This window comes from Ammospiza caudacuta, chromosome 16, assembly GCF_027887145.1.
Source record: "Ammospiza caudacuta isolate bAmmCau1 chromosome 16, bAmmCau1.pri, whole genome shotgun sequence".
In the NCBI taxonomy this organism is placed as follows: domain Eukaryota; kingdom Metazoa; phylum Chordata; class Aves; order Passeriformes; family Passerellidae; genus Ammospiza; species Ammospiza caudacuta.
Window position 1 is genome coordinate 4,015,119 of NC_080608.1, and position 22,035 is coordinate 4,037,153.

A 22,035-nucleotide genomic window follows, 5' to 3' on the forward strand; every position below is an offset into this window, starting at 1 on the left:
TAAAGAGAGCTTTTCACACTGAATCTTGGGCAGGTTGCTTAATGGAATGCATAGGGAATTCTCCATGAAAGAAAACTCTGTGGAAATACATGTATAAAGATGAAAGGGTAAAACTCCAAAAATTACAGAATGACCTGGTAATGGACACAATTCACAACCTTTAGCAAATTATGCATTCTCTCAGGTGTGGGTCTCTTCAAGGGATATCACTTATGGCCCAGTTGGTTGAATTTCAATTATAGTGTAACATAAACAGGGAATCGTGATACTCTAATAATGTACAGATAGAAATTTCCCAAATAGCATTGTCTGCATCAATTATTTGTGCATATGCTAATCTGTATTTTTGAGGGAGATTCTAACGTGTTATCCCTGGGCTCTGGCAGAATAAGGAATAAGGAATATTCCTTTAATAACTTAGCACCAGCCCAAGGGCTGGATTCATTAAATACTTACAATATAAGTAGAATATGAGGAGATGAGATGTTGAAATTTCTTTGAATAACTAAATCAGGGATTATTTGAGTTCTTGTTTTTTCTTCCATTTTTTTTTTTTTTTAATGAGAGAAAGAAAAACCAGTCAAAAGCCCATAAAAGGTAAATAATTCCAGAGTGCCCTGGCTTAGGCTCTATCAGGGGTGTGACTGTCCCTTGGTTGCTCAGTCACTGCAATCCAGGAGCCTCTGAATCCTAAAACCACCATGGGACAAGATAAACTCCTGTTCTTGGCTGTTTGGAAAACGCACCAGGATGGTAAAAGCCAGCACCTCTTCTCCCCAGGCATTAAATCCCTGAGACAAAAAAAATGATATTCTTATTCTGAAATTAAAACTTGCTCTCCCCAAAAAACCCCAAACATAATCCATCCTCAGAAAAATGGGTGAGTATTGATGAAACAGCACTGGGCTACAACAGACACAAACTGGGCTTCAAAGAGTTTTCAACAAGTTCCCAAACATGATTATGAAAATATTTTGTGGTGCTATGTCATCTGACCATCTTAACTCCTGAGGATGATGATTGTGTGCCAAAAGGACACTTCTTTGTGCTGCTTTACTGCCAAAATATTCAAGGCTATCTGCAGAGATTTATTTTTCCTCATCTCCAAGGTAGGATTTCATTCAAATAGATTGCCTTGCTAAGAAGCCAGGGTACCAATACCTTCTCCTGGACAGGGCAAACAGAAATAATGAGTGTAGATACGTTAGGGAATTGCAGTTCTAGCAGGAAACAAACAAAAAGCAGAGTCACATGCATATAAAAGCAAATGTGATCAATGAGACTGCCAGAGAAATATAATCTTTTATGCCTCTGATATTCAGAGTTTGCATCACCTGAGCAGTCTTATAGTCTCTTATTTTTGTGATTAGTCACTGCAATACAGAGTGTGTGGGAGCATCAGTACATATCTAGCAACACACACAGGGAAAAGGTGATGATTAGAAGCATTACAACCCACACCTCCACTGTATTTTCCATATTAGTGCTGTTGGGTTTAATAGCAGCCTCAGGACTAGGCTACTGAAGCTGTGCAGAGAAGCCTCTTAGACCATGGTTGGTGGTGTCATCTTTGTTCTAGTCCTCCCTGAAGTGCCACCAAAGGACCTGTTGGGAGGCAGGTTATTCTCTGTCCTTTTAGTTCTAGAGAGTGAGAACAGAACCAGCACTTGGTGGATGCTGTGCCATCACACAGCCTAAAGAGCTTCCAAGATATTTCAGGAGACATATCTTGACAACAACATTATGGCATGTCTTATAAACAAATTCTTAACACAAAGCCATTGAGCTGGATGTTCCTTTCCAGCTTCCTAGACCTGCATCTTGTGATCTATTGTGTGGTTCCTGGTCAAGGACTCTCCAAACTATGGCTGCAACATTATCATATTAAGGCAAGAGTCTGGGAAGCTGGAGGGACTGGAATCAAATTTTCCATTTAGATTATTATCAGTTTTCAAGGCATGTTCATTAAGAAGAAAAAAAAAAGTAAATTGTTCTGCTCTGGTTTTGTTTTGAAGGAAGTTGCTAATATTTTAAATCTTAAAACAAGATTTCCTAGACTGCAGAGCTCAGTGTCAGGAATTCAGTAATGGAGAGGATTATTTTCCTAAGTATTTCCCTTAAAATAAAGATGTCTTTCTCATATTTAGAATATATGAAAATAAAGCATTTACTACTAGATGAAGGCCGTTTGTACTTTTTGAAATGGCACTATAGTCACATAAGGTAAAAGTGTCTTTTGTTTGATCTCATCTTGGTACAAGATCTTGACCTCCAAGACTGTTAAACACAACAAACATTAAAATATTTAAGTAATATTTAGCAAATAATTAAAAATATATAAAATTATATATATTAAAAAATAGTTACAACCAAATATGATGAGACCTAATATTGTTCATAAGTTGATTCTGAATGAATAAGGCAGTAGAGAAGGAGGGATTTGGAACACAGGAGCTCCTTTAGCCCTTCCAGATGATCCCAGAATTCTGCCTGTGCTGCAATCAGGGAGTTCCAGGACATTAGGTCGGCCCTAGCAGGTTGTGAGCTCAAGGCACAGATGCTCTGCAAGAACAGAGCATCCAAGCATGAAAACAGGAAACCAGTAATGTGGTCCCAGGGATTTGGGAGAAGAGAGAAAAAGGAATTTACACTCTGCTGAGTTGAAGAGCACCATCCAGGATTTTACAGCAGTGTGTGGGGAGCAGGTTCTTTGGTGGCAAAGAAACTGGGAATGTAAATGTGCAGGATGTGGGCATGGGCTGGCAGCAGCTGGAAAAAGCCAAAGGTAGCCCTTGTTCAGATAATTTCCCTGCATCAGTGGTGGCCCCAGAGGTTTGGGCACCCCAGTGTTCCCATACAGGCTAACAGGGAAACAGCCTCATGTGCAAACCTATGTGACACCCTGGGGACATGCAAAGGGTATCAAAATAAGCCTTGTTAGGCTGCTAACAAAATCTTAATTATTGCAACAGAAATAGCTCTGAGAATGCTGTGATTTTCTGGAAGCTCTTCACAAAACAAGTGACACCAGGATTACAAACACCTCTATCAACATATGAAACTTATTGTTTATAAAAAGGAAAGGTGTTCCCACTGAATGAGGTCGATTCCTATTATACAAGGATATACATGCCCTCAGGCTGCCAGTTAGACTCTCCTGCCTCATAACTCTTTTCCTGGACTTAGGGGAATAACAAAGCAATCTTGACAGATTACACATGGCAACATTTCTGTGGGTTCTAGCAATTTTTTTAAGGTGTTTAGTTGTTAGTTTGGTTTTCTTGTTGTTTTTGTTTTTTATTTTTATTTTTACAAGACAAATCAACCAACCAAAACCTGAAACACACACCTCATTTTATGCAGCTAACACATTATATAATAACCCTAACCCAAGCCTCTCTAACAGCTTCTGGGTTGTCTGCCTGGCTCAGCTTTGTTGTAAGGTATTCATTTGGTTTCTTGTTTAACTTTTTCTAGAAAACATTGGAAAAACTGCATGTCCAGTCATGTCTGATGTGATACACAGCCACACCTACATGCTTCATGTTTTACTTGCCTTCTTAATAATACAGGTTTGCATTGCAGTATTTTGCTCGAATCACACTGCTACTTGGCCAAATTAAACCTGAAGCTATTCCCAAGGAGATCTTTTACATTGAAATTATTCTTTAAAATAAAAAACACCACAGTTTTCTGAAAATAACCTCATTGCAGGGCCATTAAGGCAGCACAGTGCTCACATGGAATAATGAAGGAAGGAGGTAACTTTTATAAAATTGCTGATATTTCACTAACAGGCCCTGGGAGACCATCCCAGGGATACAAAAAAGAAGCAAGGTCATCTTTGTTCTTGAGACAGGGCAGGCCATATTCCATATTATGTAACTACTTCAGAGACTGCTCTTTTCTTCTCCAACTAGAGAGATACAATAATGTAAAATACTCAATTACTTGGGCCAATCTGCATTCTTATGCTTAGAAGAGGATCAGAAAGTACAGGGAAAGTGACTTTAAGCAAATATTCATCTGCTTATGCAATTAACTTACATATTACTTTCAAAGGACTTCACATATTTCAAAACATATGAGGAAGTTGCTATTAATTTGTACAGAATACTGCATGTCTTCTGGCTCCTGTCTTCTTTGAAATTAATTGCCCTCACTGGTGGAAAAATAATTTAAACATACAAAAATTTCTTAAAGATAGTTATTTCCATGCAGTCTTTTAGTTTAGGCTCATTGCAGTTCCCAAATAGAACTTCTGGACTTGTTCAAACTGCCAGCCTCATAAAGACTGAATAACAAAAACCCCAACCCTGAGTGACAAGCAGGTGTCCCACAGCTCAGGACACTGCAGATTTATTAGACAAATCATCAATTATTAACTTCTCTAACTATCTAAGTATAACTTTGTAAGCTAACAATAAAATTTGAATTTATACAAGATATAAAATCAGTTATAAGGTACCAATATTGAGAAATCCTGAAATGGCAAAGGCAGGGAAACAAACAGGTTTTTGTTTTGCCCTTGACATCACTGGGACATGAGCTTGTGCTGCCCAGAGAAGCTGTTCATTTGTTCAGCAAGGTTCAGAGCCCTTGGAGTGTCCAGAGATGTTCATCTTCCCTTAGTGACCATCAGGAGGTCACCAGAGGGTCACCTCCCTCCCTCCCTCTGTGGTGCCATCTTAGAAACTCCACAAGGTGAAGCATCACCTTTGCCAAGAGGAGAGTGAAATGTTTATCTACACTTTGTGATTTATTTTTGTAAACCTCAATTGCACCTTTGCTCTTTGGCCACGTTCCAGGACAAACCAGACACAAGATCCATGATTCTAAATGTGCCCAGCAGGACAGAAATATATCTGTGGGATGCTTTAGTGTGGTACCAGGTCACTCTTCCCGTCTCAATACCAAATCAAGTGTCACCATCTCACTTTTTCTGCCATGGGATTGGATTCCTTTCAAATACAAGTGTTGTCTTGCTACATGCACTGGTTCCTCCTCCTAAGGCCCCACAGTTTCACAGAACTTCCTTCATCCTCTGTTTCTGTAGTTCTGCTCTGTGCCAAAGACCCCCAGCTACTGAATCTCAGTCCTTAACTGGGGGTGTTGTGGCTTCTCCAAAAATAACTCAAACTGCAGAGTCTCTACATGGAGAGTTTAGAGATTTAAGAAATTATTTACATTAATATTTCTTGGATATTAAGAAATAACAAATATTATCAAGATTAAATGCTGATTAGAGAGAAACAATTAGTTACAAAGTTATAAAAAACCTATAAATTTATTCTTTTAGTTTTAAAGATTTTCTGAGATGTCACCTAAGCCCTTCAGTCATCAGGGGCATTTCAGTTCCAGCCAAAACTCTGGTCCCTTTGTAACTCAGACTGTTTCCAACTTCATGATAAACTATACAAGCTTTGGATAAAGAAGAAATACACATTTTCTTTTAAATATCAGGAGAAAAAGTTGCTAGGCATTTTTTTGAATGTTCCATCTTCCAGCATTCCTCAGCACCTGTTAGTACTGAGACAATTTTAGCTTTCATAATCTGCCCCAAGCCAGCAGTAACCACCAAAAGAAGTAAAAATAAAAGAATATTATTCAAATAAAGTGTGAAGAACAAATTAGCCAGTTGTTTGTCTTACCCCAGTGGGAGAAGTTTTGACTGAATTTTTATTCTATTGCTTTGAAGAAAAATCAGTATCTAGCCATAAATATTTTAATAACATAAAAGAATTCTACACATGGCAATAATGCTGTAACTTAGCATGGGTGTCTCTGTCAAAGCATGAGCTGCAGAGAAACTTTCATTTTCCTGGTGCTCCTTATGTGGGGAGTGGTGCCAAGCTTGGAGAGCAATTGTAAGGCTACATTATTTTTCAGGCTATAAATAATTAACTGAAGTGGGATTCTTTCAAATCCTCTCCTCACAAAAAGCAAGGCTTTTCAAAAGCAAGTTTTCTCCACCTTTAGAAAAGGTAGTCAGGCAATAATGATGCTACAATTCAAAAGTAAAGGCACCTGCCCTGCATGATAACAATCTGTGCACCTCTCAAACAGCATTAAGCTGCAGACTGTTTAAATATACAGGGCAGAAGTGTATAGGTTGACAGAATAAAGTCACAGAGAATATGGATAAGTTGGTGAGGCAGACTTAAAACTCTAAAAACCACCTTTACAATGCTCATAAAAGAGAATAAACCTTTCTCATGGATTTAAAGAGAAGTACTGCACAAGAGAGCAGACACAAGTAAAACATACCTGTGTGGTCCCTTTCCATTCTTTTGCAACACGAAGCTACTGAGTTGTTAAATAGACAGTCATGAAACCAAGAATTGTGTTCTTGCCAAATACATGTAACTCTTATAAATCTGAACTGTGAATTTCCTTAATGCCTTCACTATTGATGATATGAAACAGAACTAAAATTTGCAACTCCAAAGTCAGAAGAAGAGAACAAACATTCAAAGATTTATCATGCAGTTCTCCTCTTTTTAATTGTAACCCCTCAAAATACATGTGACTGAACTCTGCAACATCAGCAGGCTGGTATACTGTGATATAAAATTTTGATATAAAATTTATTTTGAGGCTCTGTTATTTTACTTATAGCAGAGACTCAAAATAAGCAGAGGTTTCTCTCTTGCTCTACTTCTTACTAATTCCCCTCCAGAAAGGATAATTCTGGCTCCTGACAGGTTTAGGATGGAATGCAACAGAACCCACACAAGAACCTGAACTACCAACCTTATTGCCAATCAAACCACAGCTCCATTTTGCAAACATTCCAAAGGAGATGTGCCAAGGCATCAGCCTGGCTGAGCAGACTGCACTGCAGGGTGATACAGCCCGAGAAATCTTCCTCTGACACTGCAAACAGCCATGGCCATCACCGAGCAGAGATTTTCCCAGAGGAGTCCTCAGCTCCCTGTATCCCAAACTCCCTTTCTCCTACACCTGTAGCTTTTCGTGCCAGAATTTGGAGCCTGTGGGAAGTGCCAGTCTCTGCAGACACCCTGCCAAAGCCAATAAGCACAATTCCAGTCTCTCCTGCACTTACTGCCAGCCAGTGGCTGCTAACCCAGTCTGAGCTGCCCTAATTCAATCCCCCACACCAAAAATATTTTTCAAAACCGACATCTGGGAAAAGGCACAGCCAGGTGCATTCAGCTGAGTACACAAAACACATCTCTAGAGGATGAAATATCCAGTTACTCACATTCCTGATGCTCTGGAGGAACACAGGTAAAAAAGCCTCAGGATGCAATTTTAAATTCCTGCCCTGTTACCCCACTGAGAGCTGGCTCAATGTTCCCACCCAGGTTCCAGTGCTTCCACAGAGAACAGAAGCCATGGGACAGTGGATTTCAGTGAGAGCTTGGCATGGTTTCTGTGGCATTCACGTTCTCTGAAAAAATTCCTTCACCTAGGATTTTCTCCTGGGAATCTGAGAAGCCTCAGAGAAAAAGGAAAATTCTTATCTCATTTGATTCTCGTGTGTGGAATGTATTTGGGGATTGTTTACCCACAGGTGATTGTTTCATTGGATTCTGCTGTGAGTTGTTTTGACTCATTGGCCAATCAAGGCCAAGCTGTGTTGGGACTCTGGAGAGAATCACAAGTTTTATTTATTATCTTTTTAGCATTCTGTAAGTATCCTTTCTGTATTCTTTAGTATAGTGTAGTATTCTTTAATGTAATATAGTACCATAAAGTAATAAATTAGCCTTCTGAGAACATGGAGTCATGCATGGGTACCAGTTGTGGGTTTCTCTGGGCCTGGATTGAAGGCATTTGAGACAGTAGTTCATGTTTGGACTCAGGTGTTTATGATTTCTTATCAGTGAAAGAGTCTCACTAGTGTGAGTCTGGCAGCTTTTCATTAGAAGGCACAAAATGGCCAACAGTCTCTTGGTACAAGGTCTTTCAAGACTAAACTGTCCAATTAAGAACTGACACCTGGATTATTTCCCCTTTTTACCCAATAACTGATCCCAAAGAGCTGCAATGGGGACTTTGCTGCCCAATTACAAAATGCCCCCCAAACCCATGAAGAAGAAGTATGAAGAAGAAACCCAGGACAAGACCCTGTGCCCTCCATCTTGCTTCCATCCACAACATACTAAAAATCCCAAAACCTGAATTTCTCACCAAGTGATACACCCACACTACTCTCTATAATCTGTTTCACACTTTTGTGGATTCCAGGCTATCTTGAAAACTTTCTCCATGAGTGAGGGCCAAAGTCAGTGCTGCCCTTGGGGCCAGGGCACCCCAGAGCAGACCGAGAAATATTCCCAGTGCCCTGGGTTTCCACAGAGTCAGATACATCGTTCCTGCCCTCCAGCAAATACAATCAGGTTTCTTCTCTCACTGCTTCCCCAAGTACCAGGTTTGTGACACAAGTGAGAGTAACAGTTGACTCCTTACATTTACTGAAACTCCCACTTACTGAAGTGGCAAAAAAAGTTCTGGAGCTCCTAAAGAATCATCACTGAACACCCAGTGCTTACAAGGCATCCCACACAGCTGCAGCACAGCACACTGCTAAATGCTCTTGGATGCAGCTTTGCCATGTCATTCTTGATCTGAAGTGATAAATTCATTGGAAAAAACCCCAGAAACCAACTGAAAGCTAAGGGGCTGCAGAAAATACACTTAAAACTTGTTTTTTAGTATTAAATAAATGCAGTAATGATGAAAACAAGTCCAGTGTAGAAGTCACAGTCTTTAGCAAGCTCTTTATACTGGTTTTAAATAGTGTTTCTTGTAGCAGTGTCTCAACAGGAGAAAGGTGTTGGGCAGTGGCAACCTGTCACACAGGAACCATGCAAATGCAGCTTTTAAGTTTGTTACTTCAGGAAAAATAGTAAGATTTTCTGTTTTAACAGGCATATTCAATATAATTAACAACCAAAGAGAAAGTTGAAAAGGTCTTCATTCATTTTTATGAACTAAAATTAGTTCATTTTTATGAACTAATCTGTCTCTAACCAAGTGCTGATGCCTGCAAGGCAGCACAGGGTGCAAACCTGCCTTTCACAGGTTACCTCTAGATCTTCATACAGCTCTGTTAACATTTTATAAAGCCTGAATAAAACCCTACAATAATCTAAAGTGTAAAATGTGTGCACACTTTGATGCAAACATCAAGTACTTAGCAATATTTTTTCAACTGATAAGATTTCTACAAGGAAGAGCACTGAAATTTTGTGCTGTGAACCAGCTATTTGGACACTTTCCAGCTCACCAGCCTGTCACATTGGATAACTTCCCTCTCCCTGTAGGCATTCAAGCAGTTCTTCAAGAGAAATTTCTCAGTTTTAAGTACACTCATCTTTGCAAACTAACACTGAAAAAAATCCAGCTGTCTCTATATAAATATGTGACTGAAATGCTTCCCTCTAAAGTGAACAAAGAGTTGTATCTTACCTCCTGACACTAAACCTTGCATGAACAATTTCCAGCATATGCTCCAGAAGAAATACTGAGATAAAAATGTTTTCTAATCCGTGAAGATTTTTTTTCTGACAGAGAAAATGAATCTATCATCTTTTCAAAGGAAAAGAACTTTTATTTTTATTAAAGTAGAATAAAGGAATTTCAAGTACCATGGTTCTGAAAGTTATTTCAGAAATGAGATCATCATGGTTCTATCTCTTAGTGCATCTTCAGCACTTCATGTGCAATGGCCTTGCATCATCTCAATCAAATCATAGGCAAACCACACTCAATTTTCATCCCTAGAACTTGCTTAGCTAAGTCCATTTTCTGCTGCAGTAAGTATCACAGCATCTTCTCTACCCAGTCTCACCAACCTGAAGTAATTTCCAGACCTTGCTGTAAAATTAGTTGGAGACAAAATCCTGTAATCTCTTCCATTACAGAAATGTTCCATTTCTGAGGACAGAAGCTTCCATCCCACCATGTATTCCTTATCTCTGTTAGATACTCTTCTCCAGTCACCTTGATCCCACCTAGATGTGGCTTACAAAACCCACCAGCAGAATTTATAAAAAAGTTCTGGCCTTCTTCAGTCCTTTTTGCTCAAGGAAATTTCCCTCAGCATTACCAAACCACTGCTGGAGGGGAAAACTGAGCACACCCAGGGACATCCAGAGAGCTCCTCTGTGGCCATGCACACCAACAGAAACAGATATTCTGTGTACTGCCCAATTAGAGTAAGAAATAGCAGAATATTACACTAGACAAGCTCTGCACTGGAGAAAACTGCAGGTACAAAACTATATTCCACAAATTACACCATCTCTTATAATAAACACATTTACTTTCATAAATAGCTTTGTGCTTCATTCTGTGGGACCCAAAGCAATAAGACTCCTTGTTGTGATCAACAACAGGCCCCTGTACACAGAGGCCATTTAAAAATCTCTCTCAGCAGTTTCATCTCTCCTGTTCCCTGCCAGCTTTTCCTGTGTATCACAATAAGCTGCAAATTTGCACTTCTGGGGGACTGTTTCTGCTTTATAGGCTCTGCATCTGTCACCCATTTTCATCTGAAAATATTCCCTTCAGAGGCCTCCTTGCATGCAGTTCCTCTGGAACTCTGAACACATTTCCATCCATTTCCCTCTGCAAGAAAGGACAGGAAAAAGAGGTAATTTCCAGCATCATCCAATTCCAATGGTTTCAAATCCATCTCTAGCTATCTGTGCTAGCTGGTGATGTATGCTTCACTGCAGTCTCCAGGGATTTCAGAAGCATATCTAAACTTATCCTCAACATCTCATTATTTTGAGGAAAAAAACCCAACATGACTTTTATGCAAAGAAGAGTTACGACTGAATTAAGCAGCTTGGCCAACAGCTATTGCTGGAGTTTCTGATGGAGACAGAAAATGAAGTGGAACAAAAGCAACATCCAAACCAACACAATTAAAGCCTTAATTCAGAGTTGTTAACTAAAAATGGAGCATTTCAGATATTATTTTTTTGTTTTGAAAATTGAACCTGCATAGCAGGAGATCTCTGCAGTGGCCAGGCTGTTTGCAGCCACTGACAAGCACAGAGTTCACAGCAGCCCCCACATGCAGCCTCTGATCCCAGCAAGTTTAGGAACCCTGGAAAGATTTGCAACATGAAGGGAAAGTGAGAGTCACACAAATTTCTTAGAATCTGAGAATCTCCCACCTAGAAAGCAGCTTATTATCAAGCACAAACCATAATTAAATTCAGCAAGCTGCCTCTCTAAACTGAAAATGTCCATCAAATGTGCACCATGGAAAATCTGTTTTCTACAGGACAAACCACAAATCAGACATGACAGAAAACTGTCCAGTCAGAATAAATTACCTTGCAGTTATTACAGCTGTCACCTGTCACAGGATCAGAACAGTTTATGTTGGACAGCACCTTAAAAATCACCTTGTTCCAATCCACTGCCATAGGCTGAGTTGGGAAATTTAAAGTGTGGATGCTCAAAAGTGGAAGGCAAATTAGATTAATCATCCTCCTGTTGAGAGCCCCCACAAGCTTCTACCTAGTTTATTTATTGGAAAGGTTCTGCTCAAACATTTAGTTTCAAGAAATATTGTTTTTAAATCATGCACAAGGGAAAATCAAAATTCTAAAATATGTCACACTTTTACTATAAGAAAAATATTTATTTTTTGAACCAACTTGTCAGATGAAAATGTAAGTTTCCAACTGCAGCTGGAAGTTTGAAAACCATGTGAAATACATAACTTTTGCCATAACCTGCAGAAAACCCCCAGAATCACAACTCTCACACATCTGCACTCTTCCAAAATCCCCGCTATCTGTTGCTGCATGGTTTTTCACTCCATGCAATTCCTGTAATCTCCATTTATCCTTACCACTGCACTTCTCTACCCACAGCTTCAGCCATTAAACTGAAATATGAACCAAAAAATACGTTTGACTCTGCTGAAGAAACTGGTAAGGCAGAGGCAGGAAAGATGGAAGAAAAATTATATAGAAAAATATCTATGTCTTGTCAAACTTCCCCTGCCTGGCACTCTGATTAAGCTGTGTGTGCATTTCTGAGAACTCAAACCCACAATCCCAGACTGGAGAAGCAGCTTTATTGCTGTTTGGAGGGGCAGGCTTTGCACCTGAGTGTTTTTATGGGATACAATTTTAGTGGAGCAAGTTTACACTGCAGAGGAACTACCACCACTAAGAATTGTGTGTGCAAAGCATGCAGAGACCTTAAAAGTCAAGATTTCCTTTCACAGTACCAGCCAAGCCAAACAGAAGAAAGAATGTAACATCAGTCAGATTGACATACTCAAAACATTGAAAAGAGGAGCATGAAATGTGTACATTTTAAAAATAACATCCAGCACCTCATGGGGCACTTATCCAACAGGGGATGGAGGGACTGGAAAAACCCAGGGAGTTCATGGAGCAGAGCAGCCAAGGAACAAGGAAGAGGCTGCAGAGCTGGAGCCACAGAACATTAAACCCCAGTAAATTTCTTCTACTAAAACTGTTAGTATTACTACCAGACATTATTTTAAAACTGAATTAATCTTTTCTTTATGAGTGAAATAAGTTAAATTAATACATTGAAAGCACTTCTATGAAATGGATCCGTAGGATTTTTCCTACTTCAGTCAATGTCAAATAACGAGCAAAACAAGAACTTTAAATTGCTGTGTCAGGAAAGAATAAAGAATTAGATGCTGGGCAAGGGAAAATGTTATTTAAACTTAGTAATTGGCAATGTTGAACTGATTTGTTAACTCAAGAACAGACACATATAACTCATTGAAATTCACTAGTCTGGGTTTTCAATCCAAATATTTGAACATTCCTAGCTATACATTTTTTCCTTTCAGCTTGATTTAATATAAACAACAGCACCAAAACGTTCATTAGAATTCATAGTAAACCCAGAGTATTGGATGACAAGGTAGCTAAAAATCAACAGAGTTAAAATAGCAATTTTCAAATTAAGAATGCAGGAATGTAGCTCAAATGCTTCTACAGCCCAAGGAGAGCTCTTATAAAACCCTTAAGGGCTTTTTACTTTTATTTAAAACACAAAGGATTAGCTTTCTAAAGCTTCTTTCGGAATTTAATTGGGCAAGTATAACTTTTAAAGTAGTCCATCTGCCTGGAGCACAGCAGCTGTGATGGGGAGAATGCTGCTGCAATATTTGGATAAATTCTCAAACAGAACCGTTAAAAGTCTCTGGTAATTAGTGGGTGAAATGAGAACTCAGAACTTGGCACTGGGATGTTGTTTGCAGAAACTGTTGGACTTGTTTACTGTGATTCTTGTTTCCAGTGCACAATCAGCATAGATATTCCTATGACTTCATGAATATCACAAAAGTAAAATTTTGTATTAATGCACATATTTATTTTCTCAATATTTTATGTGACATTTCTCTCTGCAGTGAAATAATCCAACACTCATTTTCTTCTAAAACTTTATAATGGAGTAATATCATATTATTACTTTGCTTAAATTATATTACAGTGCCTAAATGTTACATGATGCTGCATAACAATTTGCTGTATTCTGTAACAAGATTTTTCCCACTGCACCCATCTCCTCAATTCTTGTAAATTAAATATGGTAAAATCTGTGCAATGCTTAAATAAAAGGTTCTGAGCTAATGGAAGTAGTAAGGCTAATGAAATGACCAGTGAATTAACAGGGAACAGGATTAATAGTAAACTACCACTGTACTGGGAATTTAGCTGCAGTCTTGTACTCAAATCTGAATGCTTGAAAATAATAACTTTAACAACAACAACAAAAAAAATTGATTTTTGTTGAAATCTTAACTTTCCTCCAAATTTAGAACTCACATTTGTACTGTTCAGTTTTGGATATTTCATCCATACCAGGATTTAATAGCCATTCTCAAATCTAACTGCTTAAGTTTTAAGATCTGCATTTGGGACCAGATTCAAGCTTATGATATTTTGTATCTGTTCCATATAAATATATACAACCATTTTTTGAGCATTGTATTTCATATGAAAAAAACTTAAACCACTTGCAAATTGTAAACCATTTTTCAGTTTCTGTATGTCATTGCCAAAGTTTCAGAAGCAGAGATGATGCAAAGTGCCTAGGAAACAGCAGCAGGAAACCACCCTTTGCCACTGTGTTCAGCTACAACTCTTGTCTTTTTATTTTCAGGAAACATTTTCTGCTCTTCTGCTTTTTCTGGTTATTCAGCCTGGACCTCTGTCCTGTTTACAGAGCTGAGGCAAGCCCTTGGAAATGATCTGCCCTGTGTTTGCAAGAATGGCAGTAACAACTACACATCAGTAACTTTTCTCACTGAATCCCTCTGGATGGTGTATTTTACCCTGGTCATAAGTGGTGACATTTTCCTTACCTCTTTGGGAAGATTAGTTTCAACAGGACATTAAAAAGATGGCTGAGGAAGAAAAGCTATCTCTAAAGAAAACAATTCAGTTTGGTATTAATGGATATATTCCATCAGTACAACTATGCATCAGAAATGAAAATGCCCCCAGAAGTTATTATGCTTGTTTAGACAACATGCAAATAAAACACATGTGACTGGTCAATCAGAAAAAAAAAGAGCTGCATCCCTAATGGAGAGCTGCTGTCAAATGAGAGCCTCCAGGAAAGCCATAGACTCAACCTTACCTTTAAATTAGCTCACTGAAACAGCCTGTTGCAATTTTGTAATACAAAGACCATGTTAGCTACCGGTAAAAGGATTTCTGCATTCCCAAGCTACAAGAAATATTTCCTTAAATTTTATATTTAATTTATCTTAGTTTTGGTCTAATCAGCAATTAAATTTGAAAGAGGATCCCTAAAGAGAACATGCCAGTTGAAAATATACATAATAACAAGGAGAAGAATGCTAAGCTCCAGGAGTAAGGTGTTAATTTGTATCTTAGGAACAATATTAACATACAGGTCAAATGTCAAATGAAATGGGTCGCAAAGAAACACGTTACTTACAGACTTTAAATTGTGATTCAATGGCCCAGCAAAACATGAAAATGAGACCAGTGCTCCTGAAAAGGAACAGTCTGGACTCAGCAGATTTTCTGAGGCACCCCCAGCACCGCAGGACCAAATCCCAGCAGGTGCGCTTCAAGGATGATGGTGTCAGCAGCAAGGCAGAGCTGGAGGCCGATCCTGCCCCACACACAGCACTCACTACTGGCAAAACTGAAATATTTAGGGATCACAATTTTTTGCTAACTCAGTCTCCAACTTTTCCAAGGGCTCACAAGGGGCTTCGGAATATTGCCATACAAACTTCTCCCAGCCTCAGGAAACATTTCCCTGTTTTTAAAAGGAAAAAGCTGACAGTAAGCAAATCACTGACAGAAATGCCAGCAGAGCCTGCAAACTCTATCCAGGTAAATGGCAACCTTTGTGAACCAGACATTCTGTCCTCAGAGCTCTGCTACCTGAGGATAAGTCATCACTTGGAGGATGGATGCAGGAATAGTGAGGTGGGCTTGGGTCAGAGATCATCAAAAGCACAAAGCAATGGACCGCGGTACTCGGGGGATTTCTCAGAGTCAGACAAGACAACTGCGGCCACACAGGTGCCTGAATACATTCATGTGAGTTTCCCACAGGACAGAAACATTCCCCTGGATGCACCAGACACAGCCACAGCTTCAAGTAATTCACTGCATTCTTCTACTGTCATCAACAGCCATGAAAGTCATGAAAACAGCACACTGTCATCTGATTCTGACAGAGCAGAGCCTTGCCTGAGCAACTCTGGGAACTGCAGTGAATGTAACCCCCACTCTGCTGCTCCTGAAGAGCAGAAAATTGATTCTGAGCTGCCTGCAGCCAGCAGAGATGCCAGCAGTAAGGAAGCTACTCCACTGTCACCCCCATCAAACCACAGCTCATCTCCTTGTTTCCTCAGAGACTGTCACCAGGCAGGAGAGCACAAGCCAGGTTCCAGCTGTGTGACACTCCCAAGTGATGATCAGCCACCAGTGTCAGTGCCCAGCACCAATGCATCAAATCCATGTGACACTGAAATCCAGAACAATTCCACCCAGTCAGATGTTTCCCAGTGTAACAGCTGTGCGGAAGGATTTCACACAAAGTCTTATCCGCCAAGGAATGAAATAAACCCGCAAAGCAACAAAGAGATTAATGAAATCAATCAAATTCACTTGGCACATGGAGAACTCTCTGCCCTACAAGGCAGGCTGCAGTCTGTAGAGGAATCCTTGCAGTCCAACCAGGAGAAGATTAAAGTCCTTTTGAATGTAATCCAAGACCTGGAAAAATCCAGAGCCCTCAGTGAAGGGTATGGTTCATTTTTAATATTAGTAATTCATCAGAAGTGAAAAGTAGATGTTAGCATTCTTTTAACCTTTGCTACTGAAAAACACAGCTGTTCTGATATTTAAAGATGAGTTTGCAAAAATGTATCATACACCCTTTTTGTGATGTTTGGGCCTCAGCAGAGAAGAAAGTCCCTTTAGAGCTTGGCTTTAGCTGACACTGCCTTTACAAAATCCAGTGCAAGACCCAGCTTAACACCTCCCTTTTTTATTTAGATTTAAGGTGTTCAGAGCATGGCAGGGTCAGACACACAAGGAGTGCCAGACTGAGAGCTAAGGACAGAGCATGTGGAGGCTGTCAGCAAGAACTCACTTCAGACTCTCAGGTTTCACAGTGGCTCCCTTCTCATCCCCATACAATGTAAAAACCCTGTATTTATTGTCACTATGGTGACACAGACTGTGCCAAGGCTACAAGCACTATTCATGCATTATTATGTGTTATAAATAATAATAATACCATAAATGCAACTAAGATCTAAAGACAGGACAAAGTTAAAATAGAATTTTAAATATTTTTATGCTCAAAACAGGTTTCAGAATATCCTAATAAAGCTTCCCAAGCTACCAAAAGCATCTCTTTTAGTAATTGCATCTAGGACACACTTTAAAGTCCTGTTTTGTTGTAAAGTAGTATATCCTTCAAGCAACTTATATTTGAAAAACTCAGAAACAAATCAAGGGAATAACGGTTCCATTTCATTTTTTAAAGAAAAAAGAACATGAAGAGATTATGCTACCATAAATTTAGTCTTCAGCACAGGCATCTCATGCATGTAGATAAATCACTTATGCATGCAAAACTGCACTCAATTCTAAAATTAGATCCTGTGTATCAGCTGTATTTACTGGTACAATAATGACCAAATCAGGTAATATTCCACATTTCCACAAACTGTGCAGACACCACAACAAGGAGGCTGCACTGAGGGTTTCGTGCAGGTGCAGCTGCAGAAAGAGCCCAGATCACAACATTGCAGTGCTTACACCACCCAGCACCAGGGTCTGCCCTTGGCCTATGTGGGCAGAACTCTCAGGATAGAACTAACAGAGGCCACAGCTTTATATACTCCAATTTTCTTACAATTTCTGAAGTAAAAAAAGAGAAAAAATAATGAAGAATTCTTTCTTTTCTCAAGTATTTTAGCTTGGAATTGAAGTTAACTTGTGTTTCTGTTGAATAACATTCCAACTCAAAATTCAAATAAGAATTTATACTCATTAAAAAAAATTCAAACAATTTAAATCAGTTTAGCATGTGATTTTACTCCATACATATTACCTTTTTTAATCTGGAAACATTAACTAGTAATGTCCATCTGGTTGTTATCATTAAAAATACTTTCCTTAGTTTCCCCTGTGACCACATAAATTCTATCTAACATTTTCCCCATGCAATTCAGCTCCTCCCTCAGTGTTACATACCCTCTCTCAGAGGCTTGTTCCATTTGATTTTCTAGCACCAAATTTGTAACAGCCCAAACACAAGAGACAAAATCCACATAGACAAACTAACAGCAAAAATGCAAAAACTATTTACAACACTCCAAACTGAAAATTCAGGTAAGAGGCAAGATTGGAGGTAGGGATCCAAATATGTCTCAAGCTCAGCAGTCATTTCTCTGTTGTAACCTTCATCCAGTCACCACCTGAGTGTGGTTCCACAGGAAGGGACAAAAAGGAACAGCCACTCCTTGTCCCCTGCATGCAGCTCTCTAGGGGAGAACCTAAATTTCAATTATGTTTGTGAATCTGCCCATAGCAAAGACTAATTTGCAGTGAAGCATGGTCACTTATCCAGCAATATTTATAATCCATTTCTGTTCAGTTACCACATGGTTGAAAAAAATATTGTCAAATATTTTGAAGTGTCTCTCTGAGATTCAGCGAGAAGCTTCAATACACCTTGGCAGATTTACCTCACAGTAACACTGAATATTCCAAGCACTTTTATTGACAGCACAACAAGATACATGAAGAACTCCAATTTTCCCCAAAATAATCAGAAAATTATTTTGCTACCAACTGATCTCCCCTAATTCAAATAAAACTTGTTAAATATAAGTGTTACACTTCGGATGTAATGAGCCACCAATCTCAACCTGTTTCTTTCACAGGTCTCTCCATCATAAAAATACTTCAGCTCTAGTTGGTGTTAAGCATGAAAACTCACTTTTTTTTTTCCTCAACACTACAAATTTGTAACTTATCAGCAGTAAAAATCTGACTTGGTTATAGTCAAATAAGGAAACATGAAAAGGGAAGACTGGAAAGCACAAGGACAGAGATCAGCTGATTCAGAAAATTGCATGGATTTTCAAATACTTGAAAATGTGTTTTTTAGAAGCAGTCCCATGTCTAAGTGTTTTCATAACAAGTATTCATACCAGAACCAACAACCAGAACTCTTAACAGCATGAGGTGGGAGAGGTCAGGACAAGGCTCACAGGGTTTGTGTGTGTTTAAAGAAATCTTCCAGCTTAGAATTTGGTACTAGAATTTTTAGTAGAACTAACAGAAGTGGTGAACAGAGTGGCTTTTGTTCATAAAGGCCTCAGAGCTCTGTTATTGTGCCTGTAACTCCACATCTCATGGACTGCTGTCTGTTCCAGGAGGAACTTCTACCACACTGGGCAGGACCTCAACAACTGCAGCACCTGCCAGAACACGGCGTGCATCATCTACAGGTACCCTGCTCCCCCCAGTCCTGTCCTGCCTGCACACCCCAGCTGCACAAAACACTGCTTTGCTCACACCTGTCAAATGTCACAACTGTTTTTAAAAAACAGTTTTTAAGAAAAAACTAAAAGTGGTTTGTATGAGGTGCTTGGTTTGTTCCCCAAATAGAAAACAATTCACAGTGGTGGTAGCTGAAAGGAAAGGGGAACTGGACTTGGGAGAATTCAAACAGAAATTTCCCTCTAAAGTTTCACAGTGTTATTACTGGCATGCTTTGAAGAGCTGTGATACCATTTCTGATGATGGAATTCCTTTATGTGGTACATTTTTAAAGCTAGGGTTTCTGTAGTAATTTTAGATCTTGGAAAAGATATATTCTCAGTTCTCTCAATGCCAGTGGGCTACAGCTACAGTTCATGCTAACCTGCAAAACAAACCCAAAATTCCCACATCTTCACCTCAGCTGTTTTTAATATCAGAAAGCACAATTTGAGTGTAGGCTACTTCAGATTTAAAGTGCAGTTTATCTAAACTCTTATGGCCAGAAAGATTTCAGGGCTGTGTTCTGGGAGCTGCACATGTTTCAAATGCTATGTCTGTACAAACACACTCTAAGGGCCTTCAGCTGTCCAGGCATCAAGCCCAAAGCCAGCAGGTACAAAGTCTTGCTTGGGCTGCACATGTACCTTGTCCACTCAGCAAGGGAATTTATAAAGACAATATCCAATCTCTGCAAGCTCAGTTACAAGGCAGAAACCCCACACCTTGGGTTACTTGATTCCATTTACAAAAATAAAGAGTTACAGAATTTCTCTTTGAGGCTGGAAGCTTTTCCTTCATTTCAAAGAACACGGCAGACTATTATCTTCAACAGTTTGTAATCACTATAACTTTAATTTTTTAATGGAAATAATTAATAGAAAATACTTACATGGAAGTGTTTTTCACACTGCACATTCTGCATGAACCAAATTTAGTAAAGAGCTTAACAAACTAGACACAGCACTGGAACCTATTGTTCAACATGCAGCTCAGTCCCACACTGATGTCCTAAACCTCTGGTAATGAAATTTCCAAGTAATTAACATGTCACAAATTAAACACCACAAGTCCTCTGAGACAAAGCTGGAGGTCTTAACAGCCCCTTGGATACCCTGGGAAGTTACATGACTTATCCAAGAGCACAGACTGTATCCATAAAAAAAAGAAAAAAAGAAAAAACAGATTTCCTTCACTTGATCGTGGTCTCTGAACAAACAATCTCTGTGTATTTTATGGGCTAGACATGAACAGGTCACTCCCCAGAATTTATATACAGACCTCCCTTGAGCACAGGATGCCTTCTCTCTTTGCAATAACACCCTGTGTTTTTAGGTTTACATGGTTTCAGTGCAGGATAGATCTTGAACAACAAACACCATCATTCAAAAGAAAGAACAGAGGAAGTAAGAAAAAACTCAGGGGCCTTTTTGATTTACAGGTAGTTTGCAGCAGTAATGGTGCCTGGAGGCTCACACTGCAATGATTAATAGAACATGTGCAGAACACAGGTGATCTAAAAAGTTCCTACTTTTAAGAGACAAAGAGGAAATAGTAAAGAAACAATAGTTTTTGATTTACAGAGGTGTTCCACAGGATGTGGTTGTGAAAAAGCATTCTGAGTAACTAATATTTGAAGTTCTTTAGACAATATTCTGAAAGAAGCAATTGTTGTCAGTGTTTGCTCCAGACAAACATGTGCAGTTCCTGTGTTTTACGTGGCCTGAAATGTCCATGCAAGTATTTTCCCCTGAGACAGCATCACAGTTGTGATTAAAATCAAGATTTTTTTTCTCGCCCCCAGTTTTCCTGCTCCTAAGGAGCCTCACTCAGTGCTGCAAGCCCTGCACACGCAGAGTGCTGGGTTGCAGTCACTGAACCATCTTTATCACACAATCCCTCAGTCAAACAATGCATGAATCTCATAGAAATCCCCCTGTGGATTACACTGATCACTAAAGTCATAAAGAGCTTTTCAGCCTAACAGTGACTGTAAATTTGCCTTTATTAACTACCCAGCAGGGATTCCAGGCTTAGGATTTTCCATCCAGGTTGTGTAATAGAAATTTTTGTATTGTAATAAGCAAATGCAAGTAGCAACCCAAGCCAGTTATCATGGGCAGTATTAAATGAAGACTGAATTGACCTCTTGCCTCTGGAGATGATATCTCCAACATTAAATTAAAAACTCTGAAGAAGGCTGGAGAAAAGGCACAGGAGCAGATGCTATCCTTTCATGTTCTATAAACCCAACATTTCATTCTCCAGCACCCTTGGTCTGTGAATATTGAAAGGTATTAAGTTACAGTTTTCATAATAAGCTGATAAAATGCAAGAGGCGCTGATTTTATATCACTTCTTTTTGCTTTTTTAATATTTATTATGCATTACTTCCTGTTCATTTTCTAAATGAAAATTATCCTCCTGCTTTCTTTTTACCCATTGAGTTATATTATTTCATGAAAAATCCCAAGACACATGAATTAAAGGAAACAATCTTCTAGTTAATTTCAACATACTATGTAGTGATGTTTATGAATTTTATATAAAAATACAATTCAAAGTTTTTGCTAACTTTACAGATTTCTTCTGATCTGTGCCAAAATCAGCTTCAGGGCCTTGAAGTGACATCCCAACTCCCTTAAATAAGGCTCTTTTCCTGTCATAGCAAATACAACCTTTCCACTCTCTCCTAAAGCCTTCACAGCAGACAAAGCTGATACAACTCACTCTCCTGCCCAGAAGAGGTGACTGAAATAAGGAAAATACACACAATACTGCTTAAACCCTGTCCACACTGACATTTTTGAACCTTAAATTTATTTCAATGCACTCATCTGCTCTTATCTAATTAACATCTTGGCTCTTGTTTGACATCAATAATAATTAGGGTTTTCAATTGGGGAAATGAGTTCTACTTTCCTCTTAACTAACACCACTTATCTCAAAGACTTACATACTGTTTCATTTCATATATTTCTGTTCCTAGCCTGTGTCCTAG

General features: G+C 39.0%; 2 protein-coding genes across 2 annotated transcripts in view; one reads left to right on the forward strand and one right to left on the reverse strand.

Moving 5' to 3' along the window:
* Nucleotides 1–22,035, reverse strand: part of DOCK2 (dedicator of cytokinesis 2) — a 160,257-nt gene that overhangs the window by 68,474 nt on the left and 69,748 nt on the right. The window lies entirely within an intron of this gene.
* Nucleotides 1–22,035, forward strand: part of INSYN2B (inhibitory synaptic factor family member 2B) — a 29,916-nt gene that overhangs the window by 5,753 nt on the left and 2,128 nt on the right. Inside the window, exons 2-3 of the mRNA XM_058815474.1 lie at nucleotides 14,149–16,279; nucleotides 18,929–19,003. Of these exons, the coding sequence (XP_058671457.1) occupies nucleotides 14,913–16,279; nucleotides 18,929–19,003 (1,442 nt within the window). The 5' untranslated portion in view covers nucleotides 14,149–14,912. The remainder of the gene's footprint in view (nucleotides 1–14,148; nucleotides 16,280–18,928; nucleotides 19,004–22,035) is intronic.